Genomic DNA, 17,259 nt, shown 5'->3' on the forward strand with positions numbered 1-17,259 from the left:
ACCGGGATCCAAGCTTTAGCCGCTCAGAGGGCTTGGGGCACTGGGTTTCTGCCCCATGGGGCCTGCAGACCCCCTGAAACCAGCTCCCAGTGGTCCGCTGATGACCAGTTGAGAACCACTGCTCTAGAGGGTGCTGGTACGGATCCATATAAAAGGTGGACTGTGGATCATGAGTTGGATACAATTTAATTACTGCAGATGTGGATCAGATGAGGAGCCAAATTTTTGTATCTGTGTAGGGCTCTATTTATGGCAAATGCCAGAAACATGGTTTTTTTTCTGTTAAAAAATCGGTACTATTTGCCTTTGTTGGTACCACTCATTTTGATTTTTCAAAAATAATTAATGGTTCTGTACATTCATTATCTACTTACTTGAGGACCATGGGATGAAAATTATCTACACCTGCTTTATTTATTATCTACCTTCTTTTTAGTATTCTTACTTAATTCCCTCAATGTATTTGTACAAAAACCAAAAATCGGTTACCTACCTTTTCATAACTGTTGTTCTTCTAGATGAGTTACTCATGTCCATTCCATTCTAGGTGTGTGAGTGCCCATGTGCACAGTCGTCGGAGATTTTTGCCTTAGTGGTGTCCGTAGGGATGGCTGTGGCGCCCCCTTGAGTGCCGCGCTCACACACTGGTATATTAGGCGTCGCTGGCCCTACGTTTTCTCAGTTCCTTCTTGCTGGCAACTCCGACAGAGGGGAAGGAGGGCAGGAAATGGAATGGGCATGAGCAACACATCTCAAAGAACAACAGTTACAAAAAGGTAGATAATCGTTTTTTCTTCTTCGAGTGCTTGCTCATGTCGTTTCCATTCTAGGTGACTCACAAGCAGTATCCTCGGAGGTGGGCTCAGAATTCATGGTCTTGAGGCTTGCAGCACTGCTCTTCCGGAGCTAGCATCATGCCAGGCCTGCTGGGTAAGTGGGTAATGTGATGTGAACATGTGGTCAGATGACCAGGTGGCTGCCCTACAGATGTCCTGGATAGGCACTTGGGCTAGGAAAGCTGCAGAAGAGGCTTACACCCTGGTTGAATGGGCAGTTACGATCGCTGGATGGGGAACCTTTGCCTGATTGTAGCAGCAGTGAATGCAGGCAGTGATCCAAGAAGAAATTCTTTGAGCAGACACTGGATGACCTTTTTTCCTGTCAGCCACCGTGATGAACAATCGCGTCGACTTGCGGAATGGCTTGGTCCTTTCAATGTAGAAGGCTAGCACCCTCCTGACATCTAGGGAATGCAATCTATGCTCCTCCTCCGAATTATGCGGCTTTGGAAAAAAGACAGGTAAGTAAATGTCCTGGCCTATATGAAACCAAGAGACCACATTGGGCCGGAAAGCCAGGTGTGGCCACAGCAAGACCTTGTCTTTGTAAAAGACCATATAGGGCGGCTCCGAGGTAAGCGCCCTCATCTCAGAGACCCTGTGGGCAGATGTTATTGCAACTAAGAATGCAACCTTCCAGGAAAGAAGGAGAGAGCAGGAAAGCCAGAGGTTTGAAGTGGGGGTACCGTGAGCCATGACAGCACAAGATTCAGGTCCCCCAGAGGGACGGGATCCCTGACAGGCAGATAGAGACGCTTGAGGCCCCTGAGGAACCTGGCAGTTATGTCCTGGATGAAAACCGACCTACCCTCCACCGGCGGATGGAAGGCCAAGATAGCAGCCAAGTGGACCATAATAGATAAAATGGACAGGCCTTGGAGCTTAAGATGCAGAAGTCCAGGATTAACTGCAGTGAGGCCTGCTTGGGCCAAATGCCTTTATCTGAGGTCCAACAAGTGAACTACTTCCATTTGGCTAGGTAGGTCACTCTGATGGAGGGCTTTCTGCTGCCCAACGGGACCTGTTGGACACCAGCCGAGCACTCCTGCTCCTCTGCATTTAACCATGCAGCAGCCAAGCCGTCAGGAGATTCTGCACTTGTCTTTTCTATGGGACTCCCCCAAGCACTTCAAGGGGCGCCGCAGCCATCCCTACGATACAGCTAAGGCAAAAATCTCTGACGACTGTGCATGTGGGCATGCACACACCTAGAATGGAATCAACATGAGCAAGTACTCGAAGAGGAAACCTCTCTCACTTCTTTGGGTTAATTAAACTTACTCCGCTTTTTTGGCTGCCCATACTTTTTCCTGTAAGCTTTTATTCTTTTCCAGTTCCCTCCCTTTTCTGAGTCATGCACTTGTCTTTGAACAATTTCTCAGTCACTGACTACTTCCTATTCGTTCATCTTTTAATTTTTCAGCGAAAATGTAGTCTATTGCATCTCAAATATGACCTCTTAGAATTATCCTCCATCCCCAACTCATGGATTTTAATACTTGCTCTCATGGCACCATGCAAGTATGTTTATTATACCCCTGAAGTTTGCTTTGTTGAAATCCAGTACCTTTATTTCAAGAACCCATTGCTCATTATGCTGAATTCAAATAGCTCGCACTCATTGCAATAAGGCAACATTACGTTAGTTACCTTTTCAAAATAGGTCTCCTTATTAGTAGGAAGTAGCTCCAGGATGCTTTGTTTTCTGGATCATGAAATTGTCCTGTGTAAAATTTTTGATTTCTGATTGATCATTTTGCTGTATTTGTTACCAAACATATGTCTGGACAGTACTGTCTACTTATATGGCTTACATCATTACAGCATATGAGCACTTCACAAACAGTTCTGAATTTAGCTCCCCGCACACCTGTGAGGTAGGAAGTATTACCCCTATTTTTTACATATGTAGGCTGAAGCAGAGAGAGATTAAGTGACCTCCTGAAGATAACACAGGAAGTTTATGGTAGAGCTAGAATCGAACCCGAAGTCCAATGCCTTAAGCACATGACCATTCTTCCTCCTCAAATGTACACCAGGGAGCAAGAGCCTATTTTGCTCTCCTCAAATCCTGGGGTCTGTATCGGATGTGGGCTGCAGTTTCTCATTTAATTCCCTTTAGCCAGCATATTTTGCCACTACTCTGTTAACTATCAATGTGTATCACATTGGTTTTATAGATGCTTTCACTATTCCTCCTCCTTCCCTATTTATTAGTCCTGTACAAGTTGTACTCAGACATTTCAGAAAAGAAGTGTACTACTTTTATAAATGCTCTGGGGCTTGGTAGAACTCCTGCATCAAAACTCATAGCCTGGAGCACTGCTAGTTTAAAAAAACAAAACAAAACAGTTTTACATCTGTGGGCCATTTTTATGAAGGAGAACTGGCTATTAATTCTCTTACACATCTGATTTTGCCATTGAAACTGACCTGTAGCCATAAGTAAGTGTGCCAATCGAATTCACTTGAACTATGGTTCATATGTTGAGTTCAAAAGGCCACTGTTAGATTGAAAAGAGAAAAGGGATACAGATTTGTGGACATTAGGCTGCTTTTGGTTCCTTTAGTCCTGCTCAGAAGCCATTTATCTTCATGAGTTGAGAGCTCATAGGTATTCTGTGATGGTTACAAATGTATCTCACATACACCAGGTATCTCACATTTTAAGCAGCACAAAGTTATATCTCTAATAACTACAATTGATAATATATATATATATTAACTTGTGCCTTTTTAATAAAAATGAAACACAAAGCATTCTAAATTACAGCAGCTTATAGATCTAAAAATTGTCCACATTTCAGCAGAATACTGTAATTAAGATAAACATTGTAACTGTAAAATGTTAAAGCTCCATGGCAATTTAAAACCACAATAAAGCCTTCAGTCAGACTGTCACAGTATTCTCTCTGCTGATCTCCTGGTTTTGCCTGCAGCTTCATTGCTGTAATAAAAATTTCTTTATTAAAAGTATGTGATATCCTCTCCTTTCCAAGAGGGAGGAAAAAAACAAAAAAAAGCTACAGAGCCCTTTTGGTTAATACACCACAACAGTCCTTTCCCTAATAGGCAATGTTCTTTGCTAGTACTAAGAAATAAGAGGATCTTTTGTTTACCATTAGTTGAGGTAAATTTTCTTGCTTTGATTCTGGTTTAAAGCTACCACAAAGGAGTGACTTTTCAGCTGCAGCATGATTTTTCAAGATTACAATATGTCTGCATAAAATACATAATTAAAAAAGTTATTTGCAGAATTGGTTATCAAAAGAATTGAAAATATTTGCTTCCTAACAGCTAGTTTATAATTTTGCTGGCAAGAGGATGAGAGTTTATACTTCCTTTTAATCTCTATACCCTTTTGTTTAACAACAGCTAAAAAGTGGTGTGAAAATCATTTATAACTAGTTAAACTGCAGCAAGAGCATTTAACTAAGCTCTACTGATTCTTGATTAAAGGAGGCTATTTTCTTTTTAAACTACAAAAACAAGAGGCAATTGCTCTTAGTCATTGTTCAATATTTACCAAATTATTAGCTAATTCATATATCTGCATGCTTTGTGTCTGTAATATCTCACATTGAGTACAGGAAAAGGTAACAATGCAATCAGCTGGGTTACGCGCTAGAAACAGTGAGAAATTCTGTTCATTTGATGCAGAATTCTATGCATCAGTCAACTCTAATCCACTAAGAAAACTATAAATGTTGAAATTTAGTTTTAATGCGTTAAGGAACTGCTGAGAAAGATTAGGAGCAACTTAATAAAATAAATGCCATCATTATTTCAAACTGCAAATAGTGTTACAGTCATATATTATAAAGTTACCCTAAATAAACCTAGTGCTTCAAAAATTTACCAGTGATTTTCTATTACAAAATATGTGAAAATACAAAAGAATACTACAAAACAATGTCCTTTTTGGGTCAAAACTGACACCAAGATGACAAAGTCTTATTTTAGTTTGTTAACAGAAACTATTGGAATATACAAATTTCAATTTGGTTGAATTCTATATACCATATCCCCCAAAGCCCATGGTTAACATTGTCATGTAACCTCTAAAATTATTCTAACCTTCCTATCAAACCCATTACTTCTCTGTGACCTTTAAGGTTAGCCACTATTTGTTTTCTAATACTACATTTTGGCAGCAACTATTTATTAGCCTGTTATTGCAAAAAGTGCAATTTAACAATAAACCAGTCTGAAGGGTTTTTTATGTCTTCAGGATACATACCATATATTTCTTTAAAAATAATCATACTTTTGTAAGCAATACTTTACAGTAGACATCTCAAATCTACCATATTTGTAAAACTTAAAATGAGAGAAATTTAGGCTCTAAATTTTTATACATATATTTATATTCAGATTCTATATATATTATATATACACACACACGAGTATATATAAAATATATATAATCAGAGTCCAAAAATGAACAAAACCTAGGCACTGTACATAAAATCTTTTTTAAAACTCAAACAATAGAAAAACTTTAAACATTAAACAATTTTAATAAAAGTTTCTGTACAATGCTAAGCAGTTTTATTTACATATAGAAAATGTAATAGGAGTAGTGTTTGAAATTACAGCACTCCTTAAAATTTCAATGGCAGGTAATCTGGAAAAAATAACAGCATTCCATTCACAAATATTTTCAAGCAATAAATATGTATTTATAAATAGTGTAAATTTACATCAAGATTAGAAACAAAAATCACAAATCTGAAGTTTATTCCTTAGTCTATGTGCAACCCATTTATCTTTGTGACTTGGCTGTTAATTTTTTTAAATTTTATTTTAGGAACCAAAAGTGTAACCGTCATGGTTTCAAAACAAGACAGAAAAACATAAAAGCAGTAAAAAATTTATATCACCTAACTTTTCACATTAAAAAAAAAAAAATGTTGCCCAAAGAAAGACTTAAAATTTCTAACTACCTTACAAAGAAATGACCAGCTAAGCTAGTACTTTTTCCAAGGGAAATTCTGAAGGGGAAAAATGGATGAAAATAATTCATCAGCCCAGAAACAGAGAAATACAAAAGAGGTGGTCTTCAAGTCAGTAGTCTGTATAATGGTGCCAGTTTTGTCAGATATATACAAAACATGGAATTATTATTATTTTTTTTGAAGTACAGCTGGACGAGCTTTATTTATTTTGAGTTCTGGAATAGGAGGCAGTGCTCTCTCCTGTCCAGTTGGTTGACACTCCGCACTTGGAAGGTTGCATAGACACAGCTTTCAAGCCAGCAGCCTTACAGGATAGCTACAAAAAAAATCAGTGGTGCAGAACTGGGTCACTTCCTGAATATCAGAAACGTTTTCATTTAATGTCCATGGAAAAATGTCAAGATGAGGAGGATGGCAATGGAGGAGCCTGGAAAGAAAAAATAAATTACTTTTTCTATAATGGGCAAAATGCAATTATTCAGTAAAGATCCATGTAAACAATATGTATTAAGTTTAAGGGACAAATTAACTTTATTGGTTTTATATTTCAGGATTTTTCTAAGACCACATTTGTGATTTTTTTTTTGCATATTCAAGTACAATTTGCATTTGATTAATATTTTACATTAACACTCTCTAGGCACAGGTACAATTATTTTAAATCATCCATCACAACAATTATCTAGATGAACATGCTAAAAATTAGACAACAGAACTCTTCCCTATACAAGCCTTCCGGCTCATCTTAGAAGAAGTCTGAGAGAACAGATATTTATAGACTTTTCTGTCACAATCACTTCAGTATCTGAGTGCTTCACAAACAATGATTTTGGGTCTTTTACATGTGAACTAAAAGCCAATAACTTTGAGCTCTGTTACACCAACGGAGGGAGTAAATTCCAGAGTAGAGGGTCCTGCACTAAGAATGCCCTGGATATTTAGATTATGATACCTTAGCTAAAAGCTTACAGGTCTCAGAAGTCTAGTAAAGAGAAAAAACATTTCTCCAAACCAACACTGAATTGCAGCTGGAAATTAATCAAAAGGCACAGTCATATCTGGACTGCCATATTCAATTACAATACAACATCTCGGAATACTCTATCCAACCACTGTCTACTTTCCTGTGAATGCAAGGTTCATCATGAATCAATTTAGCACCACTCTCACTCTGATTATGGACAAGACATCTGACCTTGCCTGCAACACTGAAAACCATATGGAACAAATGAACAATCATGCGTTAGCACAGTTCAAACCAGCAGGCTACACCATACAGAACAAACCTACAAATGGGCAAAGGTAATGGACAGCAGGGTTTTTGCTTTATAACTCAGATGCAAAGGAGGCCCCAAACAGAATTGTTTGAGAGAATTCTCTTGCCAAACAGAGAGAAAGCCAGGTTTTTTGATTTCCTACTAGAAATAACGTCCAAGTTTCTCTTAAACATGGTGCTAGTCTCTCAGCTTCACTACTTTTATTCCTCCCCTCACAATCCAAGGGCGCACAGAGATTTCTGGGGGCCCAGGGCAAAGTTTTAAACTGAGGACTCCACCATTCCAAAAAACTTACCATGGAGATGGAAGAGTTTAACACAATGGGATGGGGTGGGTTTAAGAAAGGGCCCAGGCCTGTGGGGTCACTGCCTTCCCTGTGGAGATAACGGTGGGACTCTAACCTACATGCAGCCAGTGAGCCACTTCTGGTTCCACCTCTCCGAGCTCTAGTCCGGCTGCCAGTGGGAGCAGTATCCCAGACCCCTCAATTCACTCCTACCTCCAGACTTTCAGCCTGGCAGGTTGCCTTAGGCCCAGTGCAATGATGCCAGTGGTGGCTGGATACGAGCCCAGCTGGGATGGGTGAGTCGCCTCCAACACTAATCAATGGCGGGCACCATACTTGAGTGGTACTGTGACCGTGTGTGCCATGTCACAATGCCTTTCACTCAAATTTGGCCCAGCTGCTGCTCCATGATGATGAAGGGGTGGCTGAGCCAAACCTGAATGGCGCTGAGACCCCATATGCCAGGTCGCAATGCCTGTCACTCAAATTTGGCACAGTTGCCCTGTGGTGATTTTGGAGGCCCACTCAAATGGGGGTCCCAGGGCAAACTGCCCCTTTTGCCGCCTCCCCCCCCTGTTATGGGTGGCCCTCCGTCTGATCCAGACGTGATCTTCAGGTAGCCTCTATATTAGAATTTTAAGCTTCATCCTTGTGAATTTTAACACCCGTTTTTCTCTGCAAACTCATTTATGTACTCTATAGTAAATTATTGTACTTTTCCATGCATTTCTGCCGCTTCAATATTTTTTCTGTAAAAACTGAAAATATAATTCTATAAATCCATTTGAACCAGAAAATCCAAGGTATTCATATACAAATAAGTACCAAGACAGCATACAACAGCTTTACAAAGATAGTTTTGCACCCATTGACTGTAACTTACTAATGTAAATTGGTCATAGGCTTGCATCATGTCCTCCATTTTGTACTGTTCTAGCACCACAAAATTTTCCAGGTTCCCGCTTATCTTTCGTGCACAGTCTTGGCAATGTACAACATAGGTCTTTCGAGAATTGCTCTCACTGGTGACAAAAAGCAGATTAAAGACTTCCACCTGTGTGACAGGAAACAAATCAGTGTTGACATCTGGTTTTGGAAAGCTACAAAAAATAAGGTGTGGCTGGTTTGGGATTTATATTCTGACTGTGCGCGCGTGAACATAGAAAAAAGACAAAGTAGCTCAAGAAAAATTCACACTTCCAGGGTTCAGTCACAGAGGTAGGCACTCTTCCAACTCACGTCTACTACTACTACTACTAGATTAAGATGTTTGACTGAAGGCACTAAAGAAAGCGCAGGCGAATATTACCAAGAAAGTTTCATAATCTGAGGGTTACACCTGTAAGGTACATACTGTAAGCATTATACCCATTTTGCAGATGGGTAAACAGAGAAATTAAGGCCAAAGTTTTCAAGTGCCTACTAATTTTCAGTGCACCCCTTTTTTTGGCTTCTCAGCTTGGGACAAGTGCCTGATTTTCAGAAGTGCTAAAATGATGCTTTTCATTTGGTCTTTAGCAAAATTGCTATCCTGTTCTTTAAAAACATAATACAGTATTAAATACTAGGGAGAATCAAAATACCTAGCAAGACAGTCATGTTCTGTGAAGAGTGCACTCCAAAGTTCTCTCTCTCTTTGGGGCTATTTCTGACCAGTGAAATACAAGACAATTCTAAAAATGAAGCTCAGCGGATCAAATTCAGTACAGATGGGATGAACCTTTTTTTAGAATCCCAGATAATGGAAAAACATTGCATGACTAACAATACGTCCATTGCTAAAGAGAGTTTAGCAAAATACAGCTCATATCTAAAAGATTAGATTGTAAGGGCTTAGGAGATAGCACTGTGTCTTCTTACATATCATAGAATCATAGAATATCAGGGTTGGAAGGGACCTCAGGAGGTCATCTAGTCCAAGCCCCTGCTCAAAGCAGGACCAATCCCCAGACAGATTTTTGCCCCAGATCCCTAAATGGCTCCCTCAAGGATTGAACTCACAACCCTGGGTTTAGCAGGCCAATGCTCAAACCACTGAGCTATCCCCCCCCCAAATGGAGATATCCCAACTCCTAGAACTGGAAGCGACCTTGAAAGGTCATCGAGTCCAGCCCCCTGCCTTCACTAGCAGGACCAAGTACTGATTTTGCCCCAGATCCCTAAGTGGCCCCCTCAAGGATTGAACTCACAACCCTGGGTTTAGCAGGCCAATGCTCAAACCACTGAGCTATCCCTCCGTAAATATATCCCTCCTCTGTAAATATATCTATTTACAGCACCTAGCAGACTGTGGGTGCTACTGTAATGCAAATAAAGAAATACAAAATTAATAACAGCAGTAATAATAATGGAAGACATCCCAAAAATAGATCAATTTAAAATTGCGAAGTTTTTTACTTCTACTGACCTCACAAATGCTACAGTAATGAGCTGGCTCTTCCTTTGTTCGCCCATGCCACACAATCTCTTTTCCTGCAGCAATTAGAGCTTCCCTCAATGTCTGACACTGCTTGAGAGTTCTCAACAGGCAATACCTATCACAGAAATCAAAAGTAAATTATTATACACAAACATTTCCCCTGGATTTAGTTCAAAAACTAAACTTTATCTGTTTATTTATTCAACCTTAACCTCCACCACAACAGTCCATATATTTCATTTTAATTTGAGCAAATGAAACTTGCTTAAACAGTGAAATACTGTGCTTTTTAGTGTACTGTAGTTATACAACTGTTTTAATCTAACATTATCAACAAGAAGTTTGGTTGACTTACTGGGCTAAAACAAACAACTTGCATTTCATATATGAAACTCAAAGCATTATGTTGCCGACCCAAAGCATCATTTTACACTAACATCCTAAAAGGAAATCACTTCAACACAATTGTCTTCCAGTGGCCTAAAATGTGGAAACTTGAGTTCTGGTAGAAATTATTATAGATTAGGAGAGAAAAAAAAATACCCGCACTAGTTTTAGAAAATATTTTTCTGTAGATTTCTCTAGAAAAAAATTATCTAAAAATGGAAGAACATTTTGACATTGGTACGCTTACTGCATTAAGGAAGAAAAGTTTAGTGTGCTCCCAAATGACTCTTTACAATTGTTTGCAGTATTTTTATGTAAATGACAAAAAACAGATTTGAATTTTAGCTCATCCTGTCAAGCAATACATCATTTTGCTTTCCAATATTATGAGAACTACAAGTGTGTTCTCATAAGTGGGCCAAAATGGGTCACCTGACTTTTTTAAATTTCAAATTTATATGTCATTTACAATAATTTTCAGTTTTCAAATATCCTTGCATTTGAGCAGTACTCTGATTTTCCTCTCCAAAGGGGAGTTACGTACATTACAGACACTGGAAAACATAAGGGGAAGAAAAAATGATAGATGGAAAACTAAGTGGAAAAAAGTTTTATTTCCCCTTCCCACCCCCCAAAATATTGTTCAAACACAGTGCTAGCGCCTTACTTTCTTTTCATTTTATACTCTTTAAATGCTAATGTATGTTTTATACTTGTTTCTTTATGTTAGCAAAATTTTAGATTATACACTGAGACTTTGACGTTTCATACTTAAAATGTTCATCTATGTTTGCCCCCCCGCCCGCAACACCCAAATTCAGGGACTTGTTAGCATTGTACTTCAAGAGCAACACAAACTCGAAGTCAAAATTGCAAATAAGCCCATTCTACATTAGCAACTGACACCACCTTCTCACATACTGAACTTTCAAAAGTTGAAAAAACTAAACATTTTTTGGCCTGTGAATATAAAAGTTTTCAATAACTTTGATAATGTATTTAAAGTCTAAATAACTTTTCATTGCTAACACAGATAATTTTGTTTTGAAGCAACAGATTTTATGCCACTATAAGAAATGCTTAATACAAATACAATTTTAACCACTAATGTATGACACACTTATACACGTGCTTAATTTCAAGCACAAGTAATCCCCCATTGAAGTCAATGAAAGGAGTTATTCATGTAAGTAAAGCTAATGTTATGTGTACCTATCTTAAGTATTTGCAGGATCATGTCCTTAATTTTCAATATTTTTGTTTTTGACTATAGAAACTTAGTAAAATTCAAATGAGACCCTAAATGTAATGGCACTTTAAAAAAGCATAATTTACTTCATTATAAATTTTAATCTAAAGTTGCTATAGCACAAACATTCAAATTAGTGTTACAAAGTTTAAACCAAATATATTTTTTTTTTTTTAGTATCAAGTGACTTAACTTTATCCAATGGAAAAGAAAAGGTCTGGGATTATGTCAAACAAAAGCAGGAATGATCAAGTCAGAGAAGACAAGAGCTAACCACCTGGAAAAGTTTTGCTGCAGGAGATCAGGGAATTAATTTATATGAAAACCATAACATTTTTTTAATGAAACATTTTAAAAACAGACATATCTCCTGGTATCTGGCGATGCATCTTCCTGAGGCAACACACTGGCGGGGGGAAAGGAGGGCGCACACACGGTCACATGCTCCCTCACCCGATTTCTGCCAGGGTTCACATCAGAATGTGGCCAGCAGCCGCCTTTTGGCACTGTTGAAGGGAAGGGAGCTGCTTCTAGCCACAGGAGAGAAGGGGGAGGGAGTGATGAGCTGGCCCATGTCTTTGCAGAGCTCATCTCTTCTACCCCCCCAATTCCCGCTCCCCAGTGGCTGGACGCAGCTTGTCCCTCCCCTCATGCCCGCACAGTCGCAAGTCAGCTAACACCTCCAGGCTGCTGCTGGCCATGGACATAACCCAGCCGCCTCCTGTCCCCAGGCTACAGCATGGACAGGAAGGGGTTAAGCCCCAAGGATGCATCGTGCACCAGGGCCCAGGGAACCTGACTGCAGGGGCTTCACCAAACCCGGCCAGAGAGGCGGCTCAGCAGGGGAGGGACCTAGGGGACGAAGCAGCCCCACACTCCCTGGCGGCAGGACCCAGGGTGAGGGTGTGGGGGGTGAAGAGGGTGCTAAGCCCCTGCCCGGGGGGTGCTGTGGAGCCTGCAGGGTTGGGGCATGAACAGGCTTGAAATTGCTTCCCCCCACACCACTCCAGAGCTTAGCTGAGGAGTGCAAAGGCTTCCCCATGCCAGCACTGTGCGAGGCTTTGGAATGTGCAGGGCTCGGCTCCTCCTGGCCAGTACCCCAGACTGGAGGATCTTGGGCTTTCCCGGGCCCCGGTCCAGCCAGAGGCAGTGGGGGAAGGAAGGAGCCTGCCAGCCAGGCTGTTGGCAAGCTGAGTGCTCGGACCAGCAGGGGGAGCAACGGGCCCCACGTGTTGCAACTTGGCCCCGCCACCAGCCTTGCACACCCAACCCCATCATCGGCCACTGGACCCCCCACTCACTGCTGGTGGGCGGGCGGCTGGTGAGCAGGGAGAGAGACAGAAAATATGGGACAACGTGCCCATTTAAAAAAAAAAGTTGGGACACCTGCAGGAGGGCTTAAATATGGGACTGTCCCTTTAAAAATAGGATGTCTGGTCACCCAAAATATGGGTCAACTGTCCTTTAGCCCATCAGATGGCATTTACCAATATTTAAATCTAAACTGAGTACCTCTGAGAGAATGCAAGTGGAATTTCAATTATACACTTGCTCATTAAGAGCCATCATATTATATACTTATTCTACAAGAGTATCAGTTTATTTAATCTATTTAGTTCTTGAACTGAATTGCCATTAAGAATAATGCAGACTTCTGGGTCATATGGGGCAGGGTTCATAATTTGCTGGCTGCAGAAAATCAAATACATTAAATCTATGCAGGCTGTTGGTACGTGCAATCCCTAATCAGCCCAGCTCTCTCCAACATGCCATTGCAATCAGCCCTTTGAGATTAGCCAATTAAATTTTTATCAGTTTGGGGTAATGATAGGAAAGCAGCAGGTGGGATTAGTCTAGCATCAGACATCTGAGGACTGGAAAGACACCTTTTAATTTTCTGTCTATTCTATTTGCTGGCTATACTGTTTTTGTAACTGAAAGCGCACAATAAAGTAGTATTTATTAGTTTAATAATTTAGGAAAAAAGTCTGATACACTACCTGCTTACGAAGTATGCCCTGAATTAAAAAGAAATTAAAAAAGCTGTCAATATTTTGTGCTCCCATGCTAATATTTAGATGGGTTCTTTGGGCAGGCCTAAAAGCCTTTCCCTCAATTGTTCTTCAGAGTCTAAGATTTCACTGTCAAAAAGTTTTCTAGCTGTTATAGTTGTGAAGAAAGCATTCAAAACAAGAGCAGATGCTGCAGCGATATCTGCTTGAGCTTTTAGAGAGCCTAAAAACTGTGATGCCAATGATGATAGTTAACAATATTGACATTTTAAAGTATTTCATTGCTAATCAAAGCATGTAAGAAAGAAGAGTAAGTATCATTATGAAGATCTACACCAGTGTTTCCCAAAGTGTGTGATGTCTGAAGGACTTGTTAAGGGGAGGGGGTAGATGAAAGATGTATAAATTAACAATACAGTGGGGCTGATGAGAGGCACGACTAATTTCACTTTCCTGAAGGCAGGCTCAGCTTTCAAAAATTTGGGAAACATTGCTCTTAGTATACTTTATTAGGGTACGGGATAGGTTTGTGGTAAAGAAGGGTAGACCTTACAGTCTAGTACAGACATAGGGTGAACCCACTGTGAGGGAGATGTCAGCGTGATTTCTTCTGTGAGGAAGGGCAGTGAAGTCTGCATCTGAACCTTTATATATTTGGTGAAGTTTTCAAAGCTTGGTTTGCATCTTGTCCATCCCCTTGCTGCAGGGCTGTTCTCTATAAATATATCCTTCAGTAATCTGTCTACTCTGGTGTAAATATCCTGGGATGTGTATCATCTGGATCTGCTGATTTGGGCATATTCATTATTTTCTAAGTATCCTTCTACTGATGCTTTTACAATCCCTTCACTGCTTTCTAGTTACACAAACCCCATTTTCTTTATTTCATCCCAAATGACTTTTTTTCCTCCTATAAAGCTATTGAGTATTTCAATCATTTTAGAATTATTGTGTCTCTACTCATTCATTAACGTGTCCCCACTCTCTCTAATATTTCCTTTTTCTTTTGGCCCGATACATTTGTAAATGCCTTTCTTATTCCCTTTAGACACTTCTGCTATTATCATCTGGGGATACTTTTGTTTGTTTTTTGGGAGATAGGGGTATCTTTTCTCAGAGCAATCTAACTTATTTTGGATATTATTATTTGGTTCCCCAAACAATTCCAGCCCCACCTTCAGATCTTTGAACACTGCTTTTTTATAAGCTTCTAGTACTTTTTGTTTGCTTTTATTTAAAAGAACAATGCTGGGTTGCATGCTTATTGTGGTGTCTTAAGATGCTCAAACTTTCTTTCAAATGCATACATTTTAATTCTTTCCCTTGCACAGTCGTCCTAAACATTTACAGGTATACTTATTCACATTTAGTTTTAAATAGTGCTCATTGCCATGTATGCCAGTGCCTATATGTCACTGCAGAACATTTTTGCTTATTTTTCAAATGAGAAGCACAAGTCACTTTTATTTTAGCAAAAACTCCTCCTCTACCCTGTTTCCTACCTATTTTGGTACTTAACTCCCAGAAGAGGCAACTGTTTTAGACTATCTAGATGCCTTGGATTTCCTTGACCTGTGTCAATTTGGATACAAATCTGCATTTGGCACAGAGTTGGCATCTGTTGCATTTATTCATAATTAGGAAGAGATTATTTATCAAGATCAACTGTTCATGCTGATATTCAATGAGCTATATTTGAAACCAATGACTATGAAGTGTTGGCAATATAGCACAGAAGCTAGCAGGAGTGGACATAGCTAGTCTCAGGCAGCCCCATCCCTTTCCCCTTGAGTAGGTCCAGTGGATAGTTTTGGACAATGGCTCTTCTCTCCCAAGGGCACTCACATGAGTCTTCAGAGAGTACCAGTTGGAACCCCTATTCTCTCTCTATATGGGACCGAAATGAGGGCTAGAGGAGAGACATGGACTGCAGTATGTTCTGTATGCTGACCACACCTTTCTGTCTCCATTTCAACTAACCTGATAAGTATGAACAAACACTTGTCTCAGAGTCTAGCAAAAATTGTGGGCTGGGTGATGGCTTAATCCAGGTAAAACAGAAGAAATATTGGGTAGACTGGGGAAAACAAATGCAAAGTATGGCAAAATATTTTATTTGCCCATCTGATTAAAGGGTTCTTCATTTGTAGTATACATTTTCAATTTAGGCATCTAATTAGATTCCCAGAAGCTGTTAGTCAAACAAAAAGCAACAGTTTAGTCTTTCCTGGGTTTGCTAGAGAATCTCTGGGACTTCCCAAGGATGCTTACTGTGACCTCTAGCATCTTAACTGAAAGGGTAAGGATGTTGAATTTTTAATAAAGGCCGTCTTTACCCCAAAAGTTAGTCACTGAAGCTATACAGATGTTCACAACCCCCTAAAACCTAGACTCTTAAACAGTCTGACTAAAAATCCCTTCCTCTCTCAACTTCCAATCTTGGCGTTTGTGTTGTCACCATTTTGTTAGTTCTCCAATCATCAGGGTGTGTTCCAGCCTAGACGGAACACAAATGTCTAATGTAAAAAAGAATCAGGAAAATACCCTCAAACTTCCCCCCCCTTTTTTCTTTTTAATACATTCTTAAAGGAGAGGGGTGTGACAGTGTAATTTTCTCTCTGCTTTGCAGGGTTAAACCCAATTTTTTACAGGTCACCTTCAAGGTGATTTATAAGCCCCCTCATCTTAAAAGGATGAGAACTGCAGGTCATTCTTTGTGATGAGTCATTTACTCTGAAATTCATTCTCCTCTACCTTGCCTGGAGTGACCCAAAAGATCACAAATATGTTGGCTTACAGAATATTATTCCTGGGGGGATTCTGTGCCACTGCGCGTGCACAGAATTCACGTCCCCCGCAGATTTTTTTGCTTTGCTGCAGAAAAATGACTTTCTGATAGGGAAGCCGCAAGAGTGGTCGTGCGCCCCTTCCGAGCAGCACAGGTGTGTCATTTTGGGTGCCTGGAGCAGCCATTGGAGAGGTATATCACCATAGGGGGCGGTGCTGAGGACACCCCTGCCAGTGGCTCTTATCCTGCGCTGGGCTCAGCTGCTAGTCCCAGCTGGGCTGGGCAGGATGGGACTTCCTCTTCCCCTGCAAGGAATGGCCAGGGCAGACCCACCCCCATAAACCTCCTTTGACTACAGGAAGCTCAGCACCCTCCCCCTACTTCCTGCCCCCATCACTCCTCAGTCGTGGAGGGAGGGGTGACTGTGTGGGGGGCTGCTCCCCTGTCCACCCAACCCCTGTGCATCCGGATGCCCGCATGCCCAGACACCACAGCCAAGCCTCACCCCCCAGCACCCAGAACCCCCCACCGAGGCTCCCACATCTGAAACCTCACGCTGCCGAGCCTCACCCACTGCATCTGGAATCCCCCTACACCCAGCCCCCCTGCTGAGCCCCACCCCTGCACCGAGACCACCACCCCCAAGTCACCTGGACTCAAACTCCCACCCCGAGAAGCCCCACCCCCACGCTTGGACCATTCCAATGAGCCCCCCGCACCCAGACCCCCACCTTATGAGTCCCAGCCAGCTGCACCTGGACCCTCACCTCAGACCCACTCCCCCAGCACCAGATTTCCCCCCCCACACACACACACCCAGACCACCCCTGCTGAGCCCCAACCACCTTCACTGGACCCCAATGCAGTCCCATTGCCCCTGCGCCCAGACCCCCCACTGAGCCACCTGCACCCAGAAGACCCCACACAGAACCCTCTCACCCCACACTAAGGCTCTCCATACTTGGATCCTGCTATGCCTCTGAGCCTGCCTACCCACACCTGCTGCACTTGGCGCGGAGGGACAGGGCTCCGGGGTATTTCTGG

At 41.2% G+C, this 17,259-nt stretch overlaps 1 protein-coding gene across 1 annotated transcript in view; it reads right to left on the minus strand.

Moving 5' to 3' along the window:
- Positions 1 to 5,066: 5,066 nt before the first annotated feature.
- The window catches only part of KDM6A (lysine demethylase 6A), a 298,231-nt gene continuing 286,038 nt past the window's right edge, over positions 5,067 to 17,259 (minus strand). The window contains exons 28-30 of the mRNA XM_065404627.1: positions 9,768 to 9,894; positions 8,244 to 8,414; positions 5,067 to 6,224 (exon numbers count right to left, since the gene is read on the minus strand). Coding sequence (XP_065260699.1) covers positions 6,195 to 6,224; positions 8,244 to 8,414; positions 9,768 to 9,894 — 328 coding nt within the window. The 3' untranslated portion in view covers positions 5,067 to 6,194. The remainder of the gene's footprint in view (positions 6,225 to 8,243; positions 8,415 to 9,767; positions 9,895 to 17,259) is intronic.

This window comes from Emys orbicularis, chromosome 1 (assembly GCF_028017835.1).
Source record: "Emys orbicularis isolate rEmyOrb1 chromosome 1, rEmyOrb1.hap1, whole genome shotgun sequence".
Taxonomy (NCBI): Eukaryota; Metazoa; Chordata; order Testudines; family Emydidae; genus Emys; species Emys orbicularis.